Source organism: Marmota marmota, unplaced genomic scaffold (genome assembly GCF_001458135.2).
Source record: "Marmota marmota marmota unplaced genomic scaffold, marMar, whole genome shotgun sequence".
NCBI lineage: Eukaryota > Metazoa > Chordata > Mammalia > Rodentia > Sciuridae > Marmota > Marmota marmota.
The window spans coordinates 50,587,756-50,614,155 of record NW_025999990.1 but is presented as its reverse complement, the minus strand read 5'-3'; the positions used below and the strand labels follow the sequence as shown (position 1 = coordinate 50,614,155).

At 36.2% G+C, this 26,400-nt stretch overlaps 1 protein-coding gene across 17 annotated transcripts in view; it reads right to left on the bottom strand.

Moving 5' to 3' along the window:
• The window catches only part of Ptprm (protein tyrosine phosphatase receptor type M), an 825,349-nt gene that overhangs the window by 458,694 nt on the left and 340,255 nt on the right, over positions 1-26,400 (bottom strand). For all 17 annotated transcript variants that reach the window (XM_048806549.1, XM_048806555.1, XM_048806560.1 and 14 more), the window contains exon 6: positions 4,288-4,462. In XM_048806549.1, the coding sequence (XP_048662506.1) occupies positions 4,288-4,462 (175 nt within the window). The remainder of the gene's footprint in view (positions 1-4,287; positions 4,463-26,400) is intronic.

Below are 26,400 nucleotides of genomic sequence, written 5' to 3'. Positions count from 1 at the left end.
AGCAATCTTACCCTAAATAATTTCCCCAGCTTATTAGGCAGATGCTAGGTGAATGGACCTCAGGACTCAAATGAAGATATTCTGTAAGTGAATGTCACTGTGAGTAGTGACATATGTGATGAGCAAGATCATTATACAAAATAATACATTTTTACTTCTATGAGTTGCCATCTCAGAAAAACATGAGATCTAGTGATTGTTCTCAAGATCGTTCCCACAGGTGATCTGTGCTTTTTTGGTGTGTGTTTGAACTTAAGTCCTCATTTTGGTCATATAATGTGTGTGAAATAAAACATGTTCCAGGCTGTTACTGGCACATGCTGTTACTTGCTGCAATTTCTCCTGCCCTCTCACACAGCAAACATCACTAATGGATCATAGTCTTGTTTCCTGATGAACAAGATCTCAGGGCAACAAGTACCTCTGAGGCTTGCACTAAGAACTCTGTTCCTTTTGTTGTGGTGGGGAGTCCTTGTTCTTGTGTATATTATGAAATATTTTTATGGTTTATTTGTGTGGCTGTCACCAAATCAAATAAATATAAAGTAGCTTACTAGAATGACTAAAAAAGAGAAAGACCACATCAAATTTTCAGTGAATTTTCTTTATAATTATGATGTCAGTGTACTAAAACATTGTTCCTATAGCTTATACACTGAAAGTTTGAGCTTCAAACAGTTCTAACTTAATTTTAAAAAATTAACATTAATTTATATCATTAGGCCATTCCTTGAACCAAAACATAAAATGGGCCTTTCATAATACATCCTAAGGCATTCATATAGCCAAGCAGAAAGAGCTAATTATATTCAAGGACTGTTGTACTGCCAGTCAAAATACAACCCAGGGATAAGGTCACAAAGAGATGTAGGTAGTACCACTCATTTAGGATATTGTTACTAGTATCCTAAAATTGACACGGCTTTAATGTGTTTTTGTCCAGAGAAAAGTAACTCACACGCTAAGTCAAATGAAACACTCTACTAGAACTGGAAACAACTAGGACAGACATTCAAAAGGACTTTTGGTTTCTGGAAGAATCAACATAAGAATTAGTCAACAACCATTTAAATTATGAACAAAGTTTCATAGAAAAGGAAAAAAATGAAGGAAGAGAATGAGGGAGGAAGAATAGGTTTCAGTCTATAGGCATTAATATGAAACAATTTAAAATATCTCCTCCTCCCTTCTCCTTCTCCCTCTTCCTCCTCCCTTCCTCCTCCTCCTCCACCTTCTTAGGCTTCTTCTTCTTCTCCCCCAAGGTAAGGTCTCACTATGTATCCCAGGCTGGGATCAAACTCGTGATCCTACAGCTTCAGCCTCCTAAGTACCAAAGACTGCAGGCATGCATCACTTCCCCTGGCTAAATGTTTAATTCAAGAGAAAGGACACCAAACAATTAATTCTAAATCAAACCAGTAATGAGAGAATGTACTCACATAAGCACACACATACATATTCCTAATTGATATAAATGAATGTCTGATGCATGTGTCAATATCATATTTAATTATGTGAGATCTATAAATCATATATAAATATACAGATCATATAATTAAACTTTATATTGATATGTGCATTTATGCATGCATTATGGAGATTATATGAAATATTTTTATGTATTTGATTACCAAAAGCAGCGGTAGACATGAATAAATACTAGAGTTATAGTAAAAGAGTCTGGGCTTTATTTGGGTGGTTGTCACCAACTCAGACTGTGATCTTAAGAAAATGATAAACTCTTGAGACTGTAGTTCTTCCCATGTGTAGAACATTAGCATTCCAAATTCTATATAACATACAAAAAGTGTTATAAGTAAGTGCCCTAACAATGCTATTGTGTATTTTAAAGTAACTGTCTCACAAGGAAAATAACTTCATTAAACTAATAGAAAATGGTATATAATTTCATTTTTATTATGAAGTATATACAGAAGTTGGCAATAAAATTATAAATGGGAGAAAAGACAAATTCACATTTGAGTGCCACCTGAATCCCAACCTATCATCACTGGCATAGGAAGCATGCAGAGATGGGAGTTGGTGCCAGTACATGTTTATCAATGAGCTGCGATACTACCATAGGAAAGCATGGAGCACAAATGTGTACATTCCTTATGTCTAGGTTTGTTCTAGCAGTCTAAAAATTTCTGATTTATTTTTACCTCCCAACAAATTAACTTTTCCACAGAGGCAATTTTTAAAGAGGCTACCATATTTGCCATTGGTGCATCAACCACACAGCATGGACCACAGTGAAATGTGAGAGAAACTATTAATCAAAAAGTGAAACTAATAACAAAGAATTGAACCAAGATCAAAGTTAAATAACAACAGTGATGATGGGAAGACTTAGGCCATTCTACAACATTTGTCAGTAAAATTTACCCACTTTATATACTGTGACCTCTCACCAGAGAATCTTCAGAAGGTTAGGGTGTGTACAGCAATGATGAATTTTATAAATTTATAAATTTTATAAATATTTTATAAAAAAATTATAAATTTTATAAATATTAAACCTAAATCCAAAAGTTTTCCCAGGAAGGCTAGTTAAAGTTTCACTACAAATCAAAACACTTAGAATCTGGTGTGGCAACATATATGATTCAGGTAGATTTATGAGGTCGTGAGGGGTACCGGGGATTGAACTCAGGGGTACTCAACCATTGAGCCACATCCCTAGCCCTATTTTGTATTTTATTAGAGACAGGGTCTCACTGAGAGAGTTGCTTAGCACCTTGCCATTGCTGAGGCTGGCTATAAATTCACAATCTTCCTACCTCAGCCTTCTGAGTCACTGGGATTATAGGTGTGCACCACCATGCGATGCTTCAGGTAGATGTTTTGGCATGTGCTTCCTTCTGCTGAATATCCTTCATTGCTGGTAATTCTCAAGGGACAGGCTCTGATAAGGCCAGTGCTGTCTTCTAAGCCATGCATGATGACTACACACAACACTGATCTCCCAACGAAACTCATATACAAACTACCTGCAGGCTTTATAATAGAAATTATACACCGAGAGATTCTGTTTCTGGGTGTGGCAGGAGGAGACCCAAGAGGAGAGGTGGGCAGGCATTATACCTTTTTGAATGTGGAAAGGGAGTTCTGGTATGCATTCCCAGATGACAACAACTGGTCTATTGGTTCAGACAGTAAGAACACCTCTGAACTTCTCCTCCCCATCACAGCCCTACATGTGCCAGCTTTGTGCACTGTTCTAAGTGCTGCAATATACTTTTAGAAGTTCATCCTCCTATGCTATAAGATAGGTGACATTATAATAGCTATCTTATATACAAGGAAACAGATACTCAGAGAGGGCAAGCCCTTGACCTGTACACACATAGCTAGTTCTGTCTTAAAAGGGGAATTTGCTGATCAAAGAAATGGCTTCTCCTTAGAAGATCAATTTTATATTTCATATTTAAGAAATGCAAAACAAAAGTTTAAAATAAAGGCCCAGGGCTGGAAGCATACCTCAGTGAGCATAGCTTAGTATGCATGAAGTCCTAGGTTACATTCCCAGCACCGAACAAATAAAATTAAATAAGGTGTCATCTTGTTCTCCTAGAAAAACCAGCACTGGCCTGCCACAGTTTCCTAAAAAATGCCACATGGCACATCTACAAGTCCAATTATTGTCTGGGGCCCAAAATTGCCTTTATAGCTTAATACTATAAACTCCTCAGACCACAAAAAAGCACTAAATAAGCTAAAGAAAACTTATTTCCCCTCTCTTTTTTCTCCCCTCATTCCCAACCCTCTTGAATATAATGAATCAATTTTCGTGGCACACAAAATATAGTAATAGAGTCTAACTGGAACGTTATGAATGTTAACGCAGCATTATCAATATGGCTCATGTGATATGATGGAGCATTTTTATACTGACACTGTTTCATTTTATTAACCACTCTGCTATTATAAACACCCTGGCTGGTGAATATTTGCATTTTATGTGATTTTATATCAGTAAAAAAATTTTAATTCCTTAAAAAAATTATAGGTTGTAATCTGTATGTACAGAGTTGGCAAAAGACTTTGCCAAGAGCACATTCAATGCTTTGTATGTAACAAAATGAACATAAATAATATGCATTTTTCAAAAATATTGCTCATGTACAAAATTTGTACTTAAAATGCAATCTGTCAATATAACCTGTCACCAAACTACTGTTCAAAAATAGGACAAGTTTGGTTTAAGCAAATAATGAAAAAAAGTCCATCTAACGTATCTATTTCAATAGACTTAAATGCAGGATATAAAAACACATTAAATACCTTTAACTACCAGTTCTGCATAGTTTGATATCCCAACACCTCCTTCAGTGCGAATCATGCAGCGGTACTTTCCAGCATCTCGTTTGGTGGTATTCACAACATTAAATGAAGCTATGAATCTTCTGGAACTAGTCACCTTTGTTTCCTTCAGCGGAGCATCTCGTACATCAATGCCCTATAATAGCAGAAGTAGGGAGGGGAGAAAAAGAAGCAATGTCAGCTGTCACATCAAAACAGTAAGACCTGATAGAATATGATCAATGTCATTTTCATGCAGATCTTGGTTCAGTGGTTTATAATCCATGGGCAGTTTTTCAAGGAGAACAGCTGCCCAGAAAACTGAAATTCTGGATTGATCAACACTTTGAAGATTGAGGGATACAAAATAAAATGTGCATAAATGTCATGATTTTACCTACCGCGAGCTATAAATTATGTTAAATTAACCCAACAGGGAGAGGGAGAAAAGTACATAGAAAAATTCTTAACTTTGCTCCTTAGGAATATTTCAACTCTTTTTTAAAATTGATTTTATTTAAATATATGTCAGCAGAATGCATTACAATTCTTATTACACATATAGAGCACAATTTTTCATATCTCTAGCAATTAGAGAAATGCAAATCAAAACTACTCTAAAATATAATCTCACTTCAGCCAAAATGGCAGCTATTATGAAGACAAACAACAATAAGTGTTGGCGAGGATGTGGGGGAAAAGGCATACTCATACATTGCTTGTGGGACTGCAAATTGGTACAGCCAATATGAAAAGCAGAATTTCAACTCTTTCTGACATTTTATATGATATTTTTAGACTTGGTTAGGAAACAAAAACTAACTTGCTAACTACCATATCATGATCTCATTTTATGTATCAACAAAAATAATGTTTCAAGAACGATATTAAAGTGTAGATTAGGTATATTCCCAATGAACATGCCTAGAGGACTAATCCAGACTTTATGATGTTCTTTCTAGATATTGAAAAAAACGAAGAGAAGTAGATGCCTAATAAATATTACTTTCATACTTAAATATAACAATATCCCATATCTCAGGACCATATAAAGCAGGTTCCATTGCTGGTGCAATTTAGTCTTTTATTATCCCTATACATTTAACCTTTCAGTAGGCTCACTTGTAAATTCACTCTATGCTTCCAAATAGTTTAAAGTCCCAAAACAAGGGTAGAGATTTCAGTTCTATAATTTTTATTTTTTGTAATCATGGGGGGAGCTATCTTTTACATGTTATTTGTAAGTATTAGTAGAAAAGGATAGTCTAAGATTTTAAGACTAATGCACGATGTCAAAAACTATGTCCATTTTTCACCCACCAAGCATTCTTTGTGTGCCAAACTGTACAATCATTGTGGCAAGACACTAGGCCCACAATGGTAAACAAAAAACAAGGGGTTGTTATGTTTATGGGGTTTCAGTTTATTGGGGAGTGTAAGTTTGAAATGAATACTTAAGCACTAATGATGGCCAGGGTGATAAAGGGAAAGAACAAATAGCTGCCAGAAATCACAATGTGGACCAGCTGTAGATATTGTGGACACAGGAGGCCAGTACAAGGAAATGACATATGAAGTGAGATCTGAAGGGTAAGCAGAAGTTAACCAAGCAAAGAAGGAGAATGGAAAGAAATAGTATTCTAGTCATAATAAATAGCATAGGAAGCCCAAGATGGTTAGAAAAAGCTGCTTAAAATTAAGGCAGCAATGGGGCTAGGATTATGACTAAGTAGTAGAGTGCTCACCTAGCACGTGGGAGGCCCTGGGTTCAATCCTCAGCACCACATAAAAATAAATAAATAAAATAAAGATATTGTGTTCAATTACAACCAAAAAATAAATATTTTTAAAAAATTAAGGCAGCAAGTGGAACCAAGGGAGGTAGACAAGGCCCTATTCATTTAGGGACTTGCAGACTATATTAAAATGCATTCTTTTGGTTTGTTTTTTTAATTTACAGCCATAAAAATGCAAGTCTACAAAAGAATCCAGCTCACTTGTATTATTCAGTGATTTATATTATGTAAAGTCCTTTAAAAGCTTTTAACAGTGATATTTTCATTGGCAATATGTCTTAATGGACATGAGTTTGTGAGTTAGCCTGACCAGGGTGCCAAATCAAACTTGATCACTCAAAGTGATTTACTCTCACAGGACCCCATCTTCCTTATCTGAAAGCAACTCATTTTGAAGTGTGTTGTGGGAAATAAAACCTATATGCAAGAACAGTGGCATGATGATGGATACCACAAATCCCCACCTGAATTTTGGAACAAATGAGCAACAAATTTAAAGAGAAAGGCAGGCTGGCTATTAAAATTCCACCTTTCTTACTGATAAAACTGCAGCTGCAACATCTGGTATAGGTCTGAATAATGTGCTTGCTAATACTAAAGGACAGAATTAAACAGACTCACCCACCCAGTCACAGGCAGCATTAGAAAACCACAAGGCCTTCCATATGTTGGGTGCTGCTGTATAACTCACAGGATGAAGAAATGGGGTTCCCATAGGCACTTAGATCCCCAAAGAAGGGACTGAGCTAAGCATACCCTGTGCTTCTTCTCAGGCAGCTCCTGCTTGGGAAGTGAGAAGGTAGTCAGGAGTGCTGCACTAGTAGAGCTCCTGCCCATACAAGGAAACATCAAGAGTGGAGAAAAAGGGTTCCACCAACATTATCTTTAGTATCAGCTATAAAAACAGCCTTGTTTGTGGATTAAAATGTCATCAATTAGAATATAAAATTGGATATATAACTTATGTATACGTGTATTTTATTAAATGAACTAAATTTGATCTGACAAAGAACACTAAGAAGTTAAAAACTTAATATTACTAATACAGAGAAATGGTTCCTCTCTGTACTTCATACATTCAGTCTCTGCTATCCCTCCAAATAAATAATCAAATCTATCACCAGAGTAACATGAGACTGACTAATCTACTTTTTTTTCAAACAGAATAAAATATTTCCCTCTGGTTTTTAAGGAAAATAATTAAGCCCTAAAGAAAGGCATATTTTTAACAACTAAATACTTTCTGAAAAGAATAAAAAGGAAAGGGACTATATAGTCATTTATTTGCTTACTTTTGGCATGAACCCTACTGGCTTATACTTTTATAGTAATCCCATATATTTTTTACTAAAAGAAGCACATCTCAAAAGGATGTTTATTCAAATTTTTGTTTCCTTATTAGCAGTGCTGGGGACTGATTCCAGGTCCTATGCCTGCTAGGTAAATGCTCTATTACCTATGCTCTAGGTAAATGTACTTAATGATCTAAGGACTACTCAAGGCAGTACTGAGAGAACACAGGGTAAGAAAACCTCTCTTTTACATATGTTGCAGGAGCATCACTCAGGATTACTATGTCTTCAAGTCACAGCCTTACCCTGTAAAATAAACAGCCTCAGACTGGCAACTCTACACAACTCTAACACATGGCATGGTTTCTCATGAGAAGCCTTTTAAAAACAAGTCTCATGTGCTTAACCACATAGATAATTATATTCAGCTTCTTTAGGAAAAATAATAAATAGGGAGGGAAACCATGTACTAACTAGCATAATTTTAGCTAGGGATCCACACAGGAATACCAAATAGCATGTCTTGCTCAAATCTGCAGGTCATTTTATCTTACATAATTCATGCATGCACGGATCCAAGCATTCATTCAACCGAAGCCCAGTGAACATCTTTATGAGGCACACACTCCATCATCTAAGGGAGCAGAAAGTCAATGGAATAATCCTTTGTATAATGAATTTACAGTATTGTTAGTGAAATGAACGTGTGAGGTAATATTAATGATGCAGAGCAAAGAACACCTCCCATGGCACACTTAGGGCCTAACCCAGCAATCTTTGAGTGCAGTGCAGGCTTCCAGGAAGCGGAGCCAGAGCCCAGCCTTGAGGATGCAAAGCAGAGTCCTAGGCAGAGAAAGAGAAGAAATGGAGCCAGCAGAGAGGGGGGGCTCTGCAACAGAGGAGCCTAGGGAATACAAGGAACTGGAGGAGAAACATAAAGGCTACAATGAAGCAAAATAGAGACCACACTCTCACAGCAAAGGAAACAAATCAATAATGTGAAGAGAGAGCCTAAAAAATGGGAGAAAATCTTTGCTATCTGCACCTCAGACACAGCAATTATCTCCAGGATATATAAAGAACTAAAAAAACTTAACAATAACAACAATTAAAAAATCCAATCAATAAACAGGCAAAGGAACTGAAAAGACAGTTCATAGGAGAAATGCAATCAGTCAACAGGTAGATGAAAAAATGCTCAACATCACTAGCAATTAGAAAAACGTAAGTCAAAACTACATTAAGATTTCATCTCACTCCAATCAGAATGGCAATTATCAAGAATACAAGTAACAATAAATATTAGCAAGGATGCAGGGGGAAAGGTATACTCATATGCTGCTGGTGGGACTGCCAATTGGTGCAACAACTCTGGTATGCAATATGGCGATTCCTCAAAAAACTAGGAATAAAACCACCTTTTGACCCAGTTATGCCACTCCTCTGTATATATCCAAAGGACATAGCATACTATGTGATGCGGCCACATCAATGTTTATAGCTGCTCAATTCACAATAGCTAAGCTATGGAACCAACCTGGGTGCCCTTCAACAGATGAATAGATAAAGAAAATGTAGTATATATACATAATGGAATATACTCAGCCATAAAAAAGAATGAAATTTTCTGGCAAATGGATGGAACTAGAGGCTACCATGCTAAGTGAAAAAAAACCTATCTTCCAAACCAAAGGCCTCTCTGTGAATGCTGACTCACAATATTTGGGGGTGGGGGCAGTTTATCTGATTGGACAGGGTGGAGTGGTGGGAAGTGATGGAGAAAGGGAATGGGAAAGACTGTAGAATGAATCAGACTTTCCTATATTCAGCCACTGTAACTTCATCCATATCATAGACAACTACAAAAATGGGAAGTCATATTCCATGTATGTATGATATGTCAAAATACATTCTATTCTCATGTAACTAAAAAGAACAGAGCAAAAAATAAAAGTGTTTGCAATTAAGCCAGGTATGGTGGCCTATCTACAGTCCTAGCTACTCGGGTAGCTCAGATAGGAGGGTGGCTTCAGCCCAGAAGTTTGAGGCCAACTTGGGCAACAGAGGAAGATCCTGTCTCCAAAAGATTATTGGTAGGTAAAAAGTGCTGGTGAGCTGAAAAGTTTGGAATGAGAGCAAAATGAGAGTCACAAGTAAACTTGCTTTGTCCAAGAGGAATACAAGAAAGAAGAAAGACTTTATTCAGCCAGGTGAGGTGGAAAAAACCTAGAATCTAAATAGCAGAACATAATAATCTATGACATACAAGTACACTTATGTACACCTGCACATAGTATATTACTAAGGACCAAAGAAAAAAAAAAGAGGAATGACCTTTAGATTCAAATGTTTACTATAGAAACTTTTTTTTACTAACCAGAGTAAAGTTATATTTTTAAAACCATATAATCTCAGTACTAATTAGAGGTAAATATCATCATTTTTGTATACCACAGACTACTTTTTCTATTAGAGATTATATGAATGTTAATAAAGGTTAAAATGATGGTTCAAAATATAAATAATACTTTCTATCTTTGTTTATGATATCTGTGGAATTTTTCATATTATTAAATATTATTAGTACCCTGATGAATAAAAATTCATATATATATATATATATATATATGAAACCTATCTTTAAATGAGATCAACTATGTTTTGACAACTATTTCTACTTATTTTTGTGATATCACAGTGTTTCCAGAATAAAGTAATCTTACTAGATAGCATTTTAAAATTAAAATAAATATCATACTTATTATTTTCAAAAATGATGAATCCACTATCACATTCTAAGATGCAGACTATGTTGACCTCTTTCTGTGGGACAAGGATATTCCCTGAAATCCATATGTTCAATAGCCATAAGAGGATATTTCTCAGAATATACAAACCAATCTAAGTAAGATTAAAGTGTGCTGGAGATAATTTAAGAGAAGAGCTTATACCATGACTAAAATGTATATTTAAAATTAGGGATGCATGGCAATATTTGAATATCTAGAATATTCATCACCCAGAAGGAGGCATACCATTGAAATGTGGGGTGTACTTCCACACAAGCTGAAAGCTCCCTTTGGAAACATGAGCTAGAACACCTGTCTGAGGATGGGCAAGCATTGAGGTGCCGCACAAGGTAAATGAAATGAGCAGAGAACAAACCAACAAGGATGGAAAGGACAGGAGAGACTGATCCAAAATGAGACTTGCACAGCAGGAAAGATGAAGGAAATAACCAGTGAAAGAAAAGGAGAAGAATTGGGTGGGCAAAGCAATAGGTGAGAGAATAGAGAAAGCAGAAAAATACCCAAACCCCAAATCTAAAGGTGTTCATTCACATGGGAAAATGAACTGCTCCCTGGATGACATCATTTCTTCTTTTGCTCTGAAATCTTGACAGGTATACATTAATAAAAGCAACCTTGCTTCCTCATGCTGAAAAGTTGGTCCAATCCGCAATAACTGTTAGGTTATTCGCTCCCTATGGGATATCATGCTTCAGGAGTCATCCACACCTGGGCTCAAAGGAGTAGAAATGAGGAATTGTCCTCAAAGTTCAGGAGAGGATATGGAAGGAGGGGGAGACACCCACCGTGTCTATCACTTTGTTAGATCTGAAGTGATGCAGAGAAAATGTTCCCCCAAAGCATGTCCCCTTGGCATGTTGGGTATTTTAGGCTGAAAGCAACTGAGAAAAGTGCAGAAGCAGGGTAGTCTCTCTGACCTTCTACCACTGCCCATACCTCCTGAAGCAAGCTACAGAAACTGAAATTACCCTGGTCCACTTCCCCTGAATAGGCCTCAACACCTAGGAAGGTCTCTCTCAGGCCTCCCTCTCTCCTCCTCTGACAGGAATCATGTCCCATACCAGAGAGAAGCAATGGCCACACAGAGAAGTCAAGAATAATCTGCAAACTGGCTATGTCCCCCAGTTTGTAACTGTTAAACCATCCACCTTTTGTCCTCCAATCATATTTCTGGAGGAACGTTCATAAAATCATGATCTTCTCTGGGTCCTTGAGTATTCATTTTCTGAAGGTTTTTGTGTCACATAAAATATATATACTTTTTAGTTCTTTGTTTAATCTTACTAATCTGTATTTGAACCTTATGATAGGTTAAGGAAAAGATTGTACTTTTTTCCCCTATAGTGCCAAACCCTATTTCTTGGGCCCTTAGTGTATATAAGGAAGATACATCATTTAAAGTCACTGATAGAGTCTAGCACAGTGGCATACACCTGTAATCCCAGTAGCTTGAGAGGCTGAAGCAGGAGGATCATGAGTTCAAAGCCAGCCTTAGTAAAAGTGAGGTGCTAAGCAACTCAGTGAGACCCTGTCTCTAAATAAAGTACAGAAAAGAGCTAGGGCAATAGATCAGTGGTTAAGGGCCACGAGTTCAATCTCTGGTACAAAAATAAATAAATAAATAAATAAGTAAAAAACTAAATAAATAAAAATAAAGTCAATGGTAAAACATCAGCCAGAACTGCCTAGACTAGCTCCCATGACACAGTGAGTGCAAAGTGAGATAATGACAGTGAATGTAAGGTGAACTTGACACCTTCAACAACCAGAGTCCATGGCTAACATGAACACAGTGCTAAAGTCAGCACCGATGCTATTTCCCCATCCCTGACATTGCCCAACATTATCCCCTCTGATAAAGTTGTGGATGTTCTGGTCAAGTGAGCACATGTATGAAAAAGGAAAAAGAAAAAAAAAATGATAGAGAAAAATATCTGTGAAGTCAAACAGTGAATTTAAACTATCAAGATAAACATCAACCAAAACAAATGTAGACCTCATACTTGCTTGTAAACACCACTTAATAAATAGCTACCTAGGGGCTGGGATTGTGGCTCAGTGGTAGAGTGCTCACCTAGCATGCATGAGGCACTGGGTTCAACCCTCAGAACCACATATATATAAAATAAAGATATCGTGTCCGCCTAAAACTAAAAAATAAATATTAGAATAAATAAATAAATAAATAGCTACCTAGGGACCTGACTTAGGGATGTCTGTATCATTGAAATGTAGGTAAAGATTGTGGAGTGGAAATTTTTAAAAATCTAATTCAATTTACAGTTGTATTAATAGAAATGAAGGGTCTGGGGAGGAAATCCCTCTTCTCCTATTCTGGAAGGAAGCCCAGCAGAGGACATTCCATCCAAGACATCCTGATTTCTGCATAGAAAGTAAGAAGTGGCTTCCTTCAGAGAAATGTGAGCAGGACACAGAAGAATTCATCTGGTCCACAGCTAGGGTCCAGAAAAGGAGATAAGAGTATGAAAATAGCATCCTTCAGAAGAGAGGAGGCAGCTCCTCACCTCCCTAGTGTTGAAGGAACAGGTATGTAAATTAGATCCTGGACTCAAATGCCATGGCCATGGGACAGGCCATTAGCATTTATCTGAAACCACTGGGCACAATAGGGTTCAAAAATCACATTTTTAAAATATTTAGAAAGGTATATACTGCTTATTGAGTGACACTCCCAGGAAAATCTGGGAAGCACCTCACAAACAGGCACTTTGATATTTCTGCATCAAAACTTAAGAATACTGACTCTAAGGAGGAAAAAATAGAGACCCTATTAAATAGCTTGTTCACTTCCTATTAGGTCAGGTTGTGTCACCAAATGAATTTTTAAAATGGGCAGGCTTCACTAGTAAGTGAAAACGTTCATTTTGTTGATTTTTGGAATGAAGGCAAAGGTACTCAGAATGACCTCCAAGAATGCACACAGTACCCCAAACCTCTCTGCTTTGGGGTCCCCATCACTGCAGTGTCAGCTGAAAGTCCAGCCACACTGAACTTATTCACTGTTCCTTCCCACCCAGGCAGGCTCCACACCTTCCTCCTCCTGGAATGTTCTCCCCACCCAGCCCCATGGCTAACATGTCCATTTACTCCCAGTCACTGCTCAACCTCATCCTAGATTGAAAACTGACACATGCTTCTGCATGGCACTGCTCGGGTTTTCCTTTTGGAATAGTAGTGACAGCTCTTTGATGTAGTGCCTAAATTACTTACTATTGTTATCCTCTCCTTCCCCTTTCAGGATATAAGTTCCAGGAAGGCAAGGATTTTGCCAGGGTTTTACTGTTATCTCTAGCACAGAAACCACACCTGGCATATCATGTTAGTTAACTTTCCATCACTGTGACCAAAATACCCAACAAGAACAACTTAGAGAAGAAAAAATAATTTTGGCTCACAGTTTTAGAACTTGAGTCCATGGTTTGCCAACTTCAGTGCTCTGGGCAGGAGGAGAGACAGAGTATCATGGTGGAAGGGCTTGGTGAAGGACTGCAGCTAACTCATGGCAGCCAAGAAACAGAGGGAAGGGGCCACAGGGCAGATGAACCCTTACAGGACTTGCCTCATCTAGCCATACCCCACCTGCCTACAGTTACCATCCACTTAGTCCATTCACACTAGGATGGATTGAATGGTGAGACTCTTAAAATCCAATTACATCACCTCTGAAGATTCATGAATTAACACAGGAGCTTTGGGTAGGGGGGGACACCTCATATCCAAACCATAACACACATCTTAGGGAGGCTTAGTGGTTATATTAAACGCATTTAAGGCATAAATGGGTGATTACATGAGTTCATTTTAGGAAGACCTGGTTCCCAGAATTCCTTCCTTCAACTACAATTAAACTGGGAATTGTGAGGAATGAAGCCAGTCCTATTCCCTTGATGCTGGGGAGGTGCAGAGACACATGGGCCCTTCTCCCTTTTAGCCTCTTTTCATGTCACCAATAACCAGAGAGGGCAATATGTTCTGAACCTCAGGAATTACTGTGCATCTAGGAGCCTTTGGGGAATCTTTTTTAATCAGCTTATTGAGTGACACTCCCAGGAAAATCTGGAAATGTACACTGAGTAGAGATGGCAAGACTATCAAGATTTCTTCCAACTTCCAATGTTAGGAAGAGGTAGCCCCACCAAGCACTGGCTCTCCATCTTCTTATAAGTGTGATAGGAAAATGAGAAGGGACCAAGAGTGGACAATGAGCCACAACCAAGAGTGGTTATCCAGATTTTTCTTCATAATATAAAGAATTTACCATGGAAGTCTTCAATTTTGGGGAATAAAAACCTTAAATTTCATAAGAAGCATGGCAACTGCATGTCCAGGGTTGTTAATGAAACTGCTGTCCCATCTTTTGTGAACTTAATGAAAGAAACATAATGAAGATGCCTGAGAGGAAATGATCTTACTGGTTATTAGAGGTCTTTATGAAGGCAAGAGTATCTTTAAAAGTGCATGTATTTCAATGTGAGCAAGCTGGAAAAAAGAACTGATAGTTATTTAAATTAGACTTACAACCTTCTTTATGCAACGGACTAACTTGAGGACTTCTAAATGAGCAGCAATTTACTAGCAAAAAAAGATACATATTAAGTCTTTCAGGAATAGTTTCGCAATAATCAGAGCAATGATTGAGAGAAATTGAGTTCTGGGAAGTTAGCAGCACTTGCAGCAAATTAATCAATCTCAGGCTTTTTGGAGTTGCTCTGTGTGCACAAGTTCAGAGGAGAGACGAGCCAGGCCCCTTCCTCCTTTGCACAGGTGGGGATTAAACTGCATTTGCCCTTCTTCAACAGTAAAAATAGTCTGTACTAACCCACTTTCAAATATGCCTATTTGTAACACGCTGATTGAAATTCTTACCGCTGAGATCACTAATAGCATCAGCAGAGTCTGGAGTAATTTTGTTTGGAACATCATATGTAATTTAAATCCAGTATTAATTGAGTAAGTCCACAATTTTTCTATGGTCCATATTTTTATTTTGATAATTAAGGGATTAATTACTACACTGACCTTTGATGTTTATACCACAGCTAAGATAACCAAGTATATATGGAGGTGAGACACAAGAAACTGAAGTTCTAGTTTCTGTCACCATATACCATTGATTTCTATGGCAAGTATACTTTAATTGGTTAATATCTATACAGATACCAATATAATAAACAGATACCCTAAGTATTACCACACTAAGGGAATATTGTATACAATCACATTTTATTTTTATGGAAATTTAAAATCTCACAGACATAGTTCATTTCATTATATATTAGAGACGACTAAATAATATTATTTAATAAACTTATGTTCAAATTTTATTTAGAAGATCATCCAAGGAATAAAATATATGCATAATAAATGCAATAATTAGAAAGATAACACATAATTAGATAACCTAAATAAGCCCTCTAGCTTCACCTGCTTAAGCTGACTTAAAATTATCAATTTTGGAAGACACACAGCTGAGCAACATGTTAGTCTCCCACTAGCTTTGCTGTAGCTGACACCTCTGATTGAACTGCCTAGTGTTCTCCAGCAAAAGATGCTTTCTGATCCCATCACCTGTTCTGTATCTGAAACTATAAAGTTAGATATTCCTTAAAAAAAAAGACAACTTTTTAATCATTAACTTTTCTTCAGAGTGACAGAACCCAGAATATTTGGTGACATTCAGATAGTAACAGAAAAGCCCAAAATTTATGACCACTGAAGAATGCTGCCCACTTATCCTGAAGTAAAAACATACCTCTCTCAAATCCCTATATAAGCTTTGTGCCTGTGACCCCTAAGCAAAATTTTTTTTTGTTGTTGTTAATGGACAAGAGTCCCCATCTTCCATTTGTTGGCTTGATGCCAATAGAGCCTGCTCCTTCCCTATCACTCTGTCTCTTCAGTTACTGGTTTTACTGAGCAGTTACAGAACCAGAACTTTCCTGGATTCAAAAATAACAGTGACACTAGCTCTTCAGTTTTAAGATCAAATTCCCAATAGTTAAATAAATAACTTCACAAATCAAACTATGGAACTCAACACTAATATTTTTATTAGGTTAATGGTTTGTTTTGCAAGGCTAGGACTCAAGCCCATTTCTTCACAGTTGTACTTAATGTGGGGAGGATAGCAGTGCTGTCCATCACACATGATCTAAAGGTCTGGGCTCATCATTAACATGACAGCTAAGAGCCCTGCATTTCCTTAATCAATCAATATGCTTTAAAATACACAACTCTTTCTGAAAACACAGTTGGTAGAAGATAAAATTATAATGTAACCAAGATTAAAATTCCTGTAGTTCTGAATTTGAATTCAACTTAGTGCAGAGCATATATCTTTAAATGTTTCTGTTTATATATGCCATTTTGTCCTATGGGTGGATCCCAGAACAACCAACAGAAGTAATGAGTACTCTGTGCTCAGACTGTAATTTCTAATTACTATTTCCCACTGAAAAAGAACCAGAATTGCTTGAGGAAATGGTGAATTCCAGTTTTCAGGCGGACAATGATTGAAAATACATGCCTAGAGCCTGTTGCATCAGTAGTCAGTAGAGATGGTAAGGGATAGAGTTACACGCCCTGAGTAAGCCCCATGGTAAAAGGGGTGGGGAGGACTTGAGGAACAATAAAGATAATAGGTGTTATGAGTTGAAACACATCACATGTGTTTAAATCTCCAAGTTGGTGAAGACAATGACAACCATGATAAAAATATTAACAACCACCTTGGTCACTTTTTGAGCTGATAATAGCAAACCACCTCATTATTTTGAACACTCATTTAAAAGAAGTCAAGGCAAGCATCAACACCAGCTTCTCATCATCAATACTTATATATATCAGGGTAACCAAATAGTTGATATAGAAAACTTCTTTTTAGAAGCAACTCCAGCTAGTACACACAGGACCAATAGAACTGGACCATTCTGCAAGCCCTAATTAATTAATGAAGATAAGCAGCGATCATCAAGAACTGATATCAAAAATGAGAAAGAATTTCCTAGGAAGCAGAAAAACTTACTGAATGACATAACAGGAAGGCAACAAGCAAAACTCAAAACATGAGGATCTATAGTACGAACAGTTTCAACAACAATAACATTGACCATGAAACAGAGGACAGGATGGATGTGGAATTATAAAGAAGAAATGGACTTAAGAGCCTCATGATCAAAATTAAGTTAAATGATAAACAAAATTAAGTTATAAGACAGGCAAGAAAATTTGAGCACTAATTAATTTTCTAGGGCTTACAGAGAGATTTATTTTTTGAGGGCTCTTACCATATTCTTTTTAAACAGCTTTATTGAGGTATAATTGATATACAAAAAGGTTCACATATTTAATATGCACAATTTGATGAGTTTGGGCATAGATGAACACCATGAAATCATCATCACTATTGACGTAATTCTTTTTTCAATTGATACACTATTTATATATATCTACAGGAGAGAGTATAAAATTTGATTCATGTTATAATATATAATGACCAAATCAAGGCAATTAGCATTTCTATCTACTCAAACATTTACTATTTTTTTTATGTTAGAAACCTCTGAGCAGTGAAGTTGATTGATGGGCACCAAAATTCAGTGAGACAGGAGGAATTAGTTCTAGTGTTCTACAGCACAGTAAGCTAAGTAGAGTCTACAACAATCCATTATATATTTTAAAATAAGTAAAGGGAATCATTGTTGTAGGGCTAATGCTGAATTCTAGCTCAAAAGCTAAGAAGGATGTTGACATTTTAAAATAATTGAAAATAATCATAAGAAAAATATTTCATGACAATGAAAATTCTATGAAATTCAAATTTCAATGTCCATCAATAAAGTTGCATTGAACACAGTCATACTCATTCACTTATACTGTCTTTTACTGTCTGGTGCTGCAAGGGCAGGACTGGGTAATAGGAAATGTGCAATCTGCAAAATTTACTACCTGACTTTTTACACAAAAAAATTTCCAATCTTTGTTTCAGAGAAACACTTGCAGGATGATTGAGACTGCTTCAAAAATCATCAGATTCAGAATAGGTGAAGCATGATACATGATACAAACATGTGTTTGACCACATGTTGTTAGTTGCTGAAGCTAGAAGTTTAGTTTAGTAAGTTCATTATACTATAATTAAGTAGATAATTTCTTTAAAAAATGATTATCTGATTAATTATGATTCTTTTCTAAGGAAAGCAACTTTGCTTCTGACTTATTCACAGCCCAATACTACATAAATGAAAGAGTTGTTTCATCTAGGTGCTACTCAAATTCCTGGTTCTTTTGCAGACAAAGACACCAGCACAAGAGAAAAGAAACTTCAGTTTGGCGAAGTGAAAACATACCCAAGTGAAAGTATCTCTATCATGAGGCTACATTTACTTAACTAGTATAATTTACCTAGACACAGAAAGTGTGTTAGTTCAGTGGTAGAGAGCTTGCCTAGCATGTATAAGGCCCTCAGTTCAATACCTAGCACTGCAAAAACAATCAACCAAAGTGTGTAACAGAAATCTCTTAAATAAAAGTAATAACTTTGAACAAAGCATAGCAATGTAAAAATATGAGATGCAAAAGAGAATACTGATCTGATCTATGATTTCAAAGTTCATCCTCTATTAGAATTACCTGGCTGCTACCATATGCCAGACAAAATGTCCACAGCCTTATCCCAGACTGTGTATCATATATCAGGACAACCAGCAGCATGGGCTGTCCCCATCCTACTTCCCTAGTCCTCAAGACAGTTTAGAAATTAGAACCCAGCAAGAGTTGTCAATTCTCTTTCCAATGAAAGAAAACCCTAACTAAGCAAATCGTCCTCTCTTGTCCAGGTACAGTCTACTCTTTGTATCAAGTTCTGCATTGGTGGAGTCAACTGACCATGGATCAAAAATATTTGAAAAGAAATTATTCCTATTCTGAACATATAAAGTCTGTTTGTTCTTGTCATAATTTCTAAGTAATTCAGTACAGAAACTATTCACATAGGATTTATATTGTATTAAGTATTATACATAATCCAGAGATGATTTAGCAAGATATGCAGAGGTTATATGCAAATGCATATCATTTTATAAATGGGATTTGAGCACCCATGGGTTTTCTTATCTGTGGGGGTCCATATGGATATGGTATGACTCAATAAGTGAACTAACTGAAAAAAAAAAAAAAAGAATGACACTTTGTGACATTTAGGGATGATGGTAATTCCGAATTACCACACTAAAAACTCTTCTAGGACTATAAGGGCCTCCTAGAACAGATATGTAAGGCTTCCAGCTAAAACGCTTTCCATTTTATCCGTTCACTTCCAAAACAAAGAAAGATGAAAAAGTTGAGATTTTAATAAATGCCCTAACATCCTTACTCCAAGGCCCATAATGCTTAAAGGAGACAAGTGAACACAAGTCAGTATCCATAACTCTATTAAGAATGCAGAGGACCATCTCTGTCTTCTCTTCCCATAGTATAACCTCAGATACTTGGAAGCAAGGTACGTAAGCCAGCCTACTGACGAATCTGATAAAAGGAATAGAACAGAAGCTTTCCCAGGATTTATAGCCCATGGGTTCCAAAGGAATGCCCTTAAGATCAGCGCTGATACCTTTCTCTTCTGCCCTCTAGATGGAACTATCTTCCAAGTGGTCCAAATTCTATTCCTGGCCAGAAGACCTTGAAATCACTGTAGACAAGAAAGCTCTCCACCCACCACCACCCTAATTTTTCTTACTGGATCCCACATGAAGCACAAGCTCATTTTTTTTTTTAACCTCATTTTATTCCACTGAGTTAGATAATGTTTCAAAGTAAACTTCATGAATTTTTTTTCCAGAATCTCTCTAAATATGACATGCCATCTCACCAACATAAAATAAATATTTACCTTTAATTTGAAGTAATCCCAAATCATACTAAGTTAAAAAGTATGACAAAAGTATGAGCTTGAAGCCTTTCATTCGTCTCAGTCTGAATGTTTGAGGTTATATAATATAGATGCAGCTACAGATAGACAACTGACTAAAACAACAATGGATGTGATTTTAACCACTCAAAATTTTAGACAGTAAATGGTTCCTATAGCAACTGAAAAAAGGCCTCTTTATGTTTTCCTCATATTTTCTGGTGGTTAAGTGATGTTAAATTTTGCTTTAATATATATGATATAAAACATGTGAGTATTTGCCAAGGGAGTCATAATTTTATTTCTTTATAGATCAGTTTGGGGCTTTTATAACTAACAACAAAAGTGTTCTGATAGAGAGTTATGATTTTTTCCCTCATAATCTATAAATGAAGATAAGAGCCACCCGAACAGGTTGACCACAGGGATGCCTTCCTTAAAAGGGAACACTGCACATACACAATTTTTATTTAATATTATGTAATTTTTATTTAATATTATTAATATTTATTTAATATTATTAATATTTATTTAATATTATTAATATTATTTAATATTATTAATATTATGATAAAAGTGATCATTTACATTACTACATAATGTTTATAAATTCATAAAAACTGTCTGAGTTTTCTTCTGTGCTTACACAGGGGGCATCATGGTTTAGGACATATATTCTAGATAAAGATGACCCGCATTCAAATCCTAATTGTTACAACCAATTGCCATTAGAAAAAAAAAATCCTGAGCCTCTTCCAAGTTTCTACTTCTATAGATGGGCATATCATAAAGTTCTTGCAAAGATCAATAAACAAAGTAACTAAACATCCTTTAGCACAGAGCTGTGCTCAGTAAATGTCATTGTAATTATTTTATTTCAAGAACATCTGTTAAATCAATAATGTAAATACTATTCATTACAGTTTATAGTTTGTTCATCTACAAGTCCAATTATATAGTCCATCAAAAAGGCTGTTCTTGGGCTAGGGTTGTAGTTCAGTGGTAGAGCGCCTGCTCATATGTGTGAGGCACTGGGTTTGATCCTCAGTACTCCATATACTCCATAAAAATAAATAAATAAAGACATTGTGTCCATCTACCACAATAAAAACTATATTTTTTTAAAAAAAGGCTGTTCTCATAAGAATAATTTTAGGTCACAAAAATCTTTAATTTTTTCCCCTTTTTCTCTCAATAAAATGGTCTAAAATTATCTGAGCTTAGAAAAAGACCATGAGAAATTTATTGGAATAGTTGAGAAAGGTTTTGTTTTTTATAATTGAGCAGCTCATAATCAGTTAGATGGAATTATATATCAAAAACTCAAAAGAAAAAAATCTATCTCTAGGCCAATAGTTAAAATAGCTTTACCTCCAAGTAAAGTGTTTCTTTTTTAAAAAGAAATTTATACTCCCCAAATTAACAGTCTATATTGAATTACATTTCTTACAGAATATGGAAAGTGTAGGTTTTATTCGTCTGTTACTATGACACAAGTATTGCTATGGGGCAAGCTCAAATGGAATATTCTGACTAGAAATATATTTCTATTACTTTTCTTTGGTACCAGCGATTGAACTCAGGGGCACTATACCACTGAGGCACACCCCCAGCCCTATTTTGTATTTTATTTAGAAACAGGGTCTCACTGAATTATTTAGTGCCTCGCAGTTGCTGAACTCCAGATTCTCCTGTCTCAGCCTCCTGAGCCACTGAGATTACAGGTGTGCACCACTGTGATCGGCTCTATTGCTTTTAACAGAGATGCTATGGCAATAAATTTGTTATTGTTTTTTTTAAAAATGAATGACAGCAGAATGCATTATACATATACAGCATAATTTTTCATATTTCTGGTTATATATAAAGTATGTTGACACCAATTTGTGTCTTCATACGTGTACTTTGGATAATGATGTCTATCACATTCCACCAGCCTTGCTAACCCCCTGCCCACTCCCTTTCTCTCCACCCCTCTGCCCTATCTGCCTAAACATTTGGCATTTGTTTTTTTGGGACTGGCTAACTTCACTTAGCATTATTTTCTCCAACGCCATCCATTTATCTACAAATGCCATGATTTTATTCTCTTTTATTGCTGAGTAAAATTCCATTGTGTATATATGCCACATTTTTTTAATCCATTTATCTCTACTGAATGTCATCTAAGTTGGCTCCACAGTTTAGCTATTGTGAATTGTGCTGCTATAAACATTGATGTGGCTGTGTCCCTGTAGTATGATGATTTTTAAGTCCTTTGGGTATAGACCGAGGAGAGCTATAGCTGGGTCAAATGGTGGTTCCATTCCAAGTCTTCTAAGGAATCTTCTTACTGCTTTCCACATTGGCTGCACCAGTTTGCAGTCCCACCAGCAATGTATGAGTGTACCTTTGCCTGAACATCCTCGCCAACACTTATTTTGTTTGTCTTCATAGTAGCTGCATTCTGAATGGAGTGAGATGATATCTTAGAGTAGTTTTAATTTGCATTCTTCTAATTGCTAGAGATGACGAACATTTTTTCATATATTTGTTGATTGATCGTATATCCTCTTCTGAGAAGTGTCTGGCCCATTTATTGATTGGGTTATTTGTATTTTTGGTGCTTAGTTTTTTGAGTTCTTTATATACCCTAGAGATTAGTACTCTATAAGATTGTGAGGGGTAAAAATTTGCTCCCAGGATGTAGGCTCTCTGTTCACCTCACAGATTGTATCTTTTTCTGAGAAGTAATTTTTTAGGTTTGACTCCATCCCATTTGTTGATTCTTGGTTTTAATTCTTGTGCTATAGGAGTCTTATTAAGGAAGTTGGGGACTAATCCCACATGATGAAGATTAGGGCCTACTTTTTCTTCTATTAGACACAGAGTCTCTAGCTTAATTCCTAAGTCCCTGATCCATTTTTGAGTTGAGTTTTTTGCATGGTGGGAGATAGGGATTTAATTTCATTTTGTTGTATATAGATTTCCAGTTTTCCCAGCACCATTTGTTGAAGAGGGTATCTTTTCTCCAATGCATGATTTTGGCACCTTTGTCTAATATAAGGTAATCGTAATTTTGTGCGTTAGTCTCTGTGTCCTCTATTCTGTACTATTGGTCTACCAGGGGTTTTTTTTGTTTTGTTTTGTTTTTTTTGTTTTTGTTTTTTTTTTTTTTTTTTGTGGTGCCAATACCATGCTGTTTTTGTTACTATTGCTCTATAGTATACTTTAAGATCTGGTATAGCAATGTCACCTGCTTCATTCTTCCTGCTAAGAATTGCTTTAGCTATTCTGGGTCTCATTTTTCCAGATGAATTTCAGGTTGCTTTTTCTATTTCTATGAGGAATGCCATTGGGATTTTGATTGGAATTGCATTAAATCTGAATAGTGCTTTTGGTAGTATAGTCATTTTGATGATATTAATTCTGCCTATCCAAGAGCAAGGTAGATTTTTTCCATCATTTCTCTCTTTAGGTTTCTATAGTTTTCATTGTATAAATCTTTCACCTCTTTCATTAAGTTGATTCCCAAGTATTTATTTTTTAGGTTATTGTAAATGGGGTAGTTTTCCTCATTTCATTCCCAGCAGATTTGTCACTAATATACAGAAATGCCTTTGATTTATGGGTGTTGATTTTATATCCTGCTACTTTGCTGAATTCATTTACAAGTTCTACAAGTTTTCTGGTGGAGCTTTTTGGGTCTTCTAGGTATAGAATCATATAGTTAGCAAATAATGCTAATTTAAGTTCTTCTTTTCCTATACATATCCCTTTAATTTCTTTCATCTGTCTAATTGCTCTGGCCAGTGTTTCAAGAACTATGTTGAATAGAAGTGGTGAAAGAGGGAATCCCTGTCTTGTTCCAGATTTTAGAGAGAATGCCATTAATTTTTCTCCATTTAGAATGATATTGGACTGAGGCTTAGCATAGATAGCCTTTACAATGTTGAGATGTGTTCCTGTTATCCCTACTTTTTCTAGTGTTTTGAACATGTAAAGGTGCTGTATTTTGTCAAATGCCTTTTTTGCATCTATTAAGATGATCATATGATTCTTATCTTTGAGTCTATTGATGTGATAAATTACATTTCTGATTCCATATGTTGAACCAACCCTGCATCCCTGGAATGAATCCCACTTGATCATGGTGTACAATCTTTTTAATATGTTTATGTATTCTATTTTCCAGAATTTTATTGAAAAATTTTGCATTTATATTCATTAGAGATATTGGTCTAAAGTTTTCTTTCTTTGATGTGTCTTTGCCTGGTTTTGGGATCAGGGTGATATTGGCCTCATAGAATGAGTTTGGAAGTGCTGCCTCTTTTTCTATTTCCTGAAATAAATTGAAGAATATTGGTATTAGTTTTACCTTAAAGGTCTTATAGATTAACTCGGCTGTGTATCCATCCGGTCCTGGGCTTTTCTTGGTTGGTAAGCTTCTGATGGTGTCTTCTATTTCATCACTTGATATTGGTCTGTTTAAATTGTGTATCTCTTCCTGATTCAATGTGGGTAAATTGTATGACTTAATTAATTTGTCAATGCCTTAAATTTCTTCTATTTTATTGGAGTATAAGTTTCCAAATAATTTCTAATATCCTTTGTATTTCTGTAGTGTCTGTTGTGATATCACCTTTTTCATCACGAATGTTGATAATTTGAGTTTTCTCTCTCCTTCTCTTCGTTAGCGTAGCTATGAATCTGTCAATTTTATTTATTTTTTCAAAGAACCAACGTTTTGTATTGTGAATATTTTCAATTGTTTCTTTTGTTGTGATTTCATTGATTTCAGCTCTAATTTTAATTATTTCTTGCCTTCTACTGCATTTGCTGTTGATTTGCTCTTCTTTTTCTAGGGCTTTGAGTGGAATGTGAGGTCATTTATTTGTTGACTTTTTCTTCTTTTAAGGAATAAACTCCATTCAATGAAATTTCCTCTTAGTACTGCTTTCACAGTGTCCCAGAGATTTCGATATTGTTGTGTCTATGTTCTAATTTACCTCTAAGAATTTTTAAATATCCTCTTTGATGTCTTCTGCAACCAATTGTTCATTCAGTAGCATATTGATTAATCTCCAGGTGTTGGAGAAATTTTTATTTTTTATTTTGTCACTGATTTTCAATTTTAATCCATTATGATCTGATAAAATGCATGGTAGTATCCCTACTTTTTTGTATTTGCTAAGAGTTGCTTTGTGGCATATTATATGGTCTATTTTAGAGAAGGATCCCTGTGCTGCTGAGAAGAAAGTATATCCACTTGATGCAGGTTGAAATATTCTATATATTAGTGAAGTCTAAGTTATTGATTGTATTATTGTATTATCATTTCTTTCATTTCAAGGATTTCTGGGAGTTTTTTGTTTGTTTGTTTTTTAAGAACTTCTATCTCCCTATTGAGGTCATATTTTGCTTCCTGGATTTGTTTATGTAGCTCCTTGTCGAAGTGATCTTTTCATTGCTTATATTTGCTCGCTTATATCTTCCTTGAGTTCACAGAACTATCCTGAACTCTTTGTCTGTCATTTTTCCTGCTGTAGCTGCCAATGATTCTAATAATGTGGTGTCTTGATTTGTTTGGGGTACTTTCTTCCCTTGTCTTTTCATGTTGCTCATGTGTCTTGCTTTCCAGCTCTGTGGGTCTGGAGTGTTATTTTTTTTACCCTATAGGTTTGTAGGGTAAAAACAATCTTTTAGGGTTCCAAGATCCCTCCTGGCCAGATGGATATCTGATCTGAGAGCTGCCCCCACCAAATATGGCAAGAATGGTTATCCAAGATGGTGGTGGTCTGTTTCTAGCACTAGGGTGTCTGTTGAGGTGGGGGGAATCAGATAATGGCATTGTGCTGTGGGTAGGTAGTAGCTGAGTGACTTGTGTGGGAGCAGAGCGCAGTCTGGAGTCCTGCAGAGGTGCTAATAGGTGATTCTGCTAAGGCGCTTGCAAGCTGTGTGTGGGTTAAAACTGCAGGCTTTGGGTTTAGGGAGCTAGGAGTACTACTCAAACACTGAGGCTCTGAGCCCTGCGCAGGGGTCACAGCACTGGTGATTTCTGTGGAAGTTAGCTGTAATAGGGGTCCTCTTACCCTCTCTGAGATGCAGTATTACAACTAAGTGAGATCTCCATCACAGAGCAAAAGAGAATGCTGCCTCCCTCTGGCCCACCATCTTGGAATCCCTGTTTTATCAATAAATTTTTTTACTAAGAGAAGTGGGGGGGGGGGGGGGTAGTTTTCACAACAGTAATAAAGAAAAATCCTAGGGAAACGAGGTAACAAGAAATT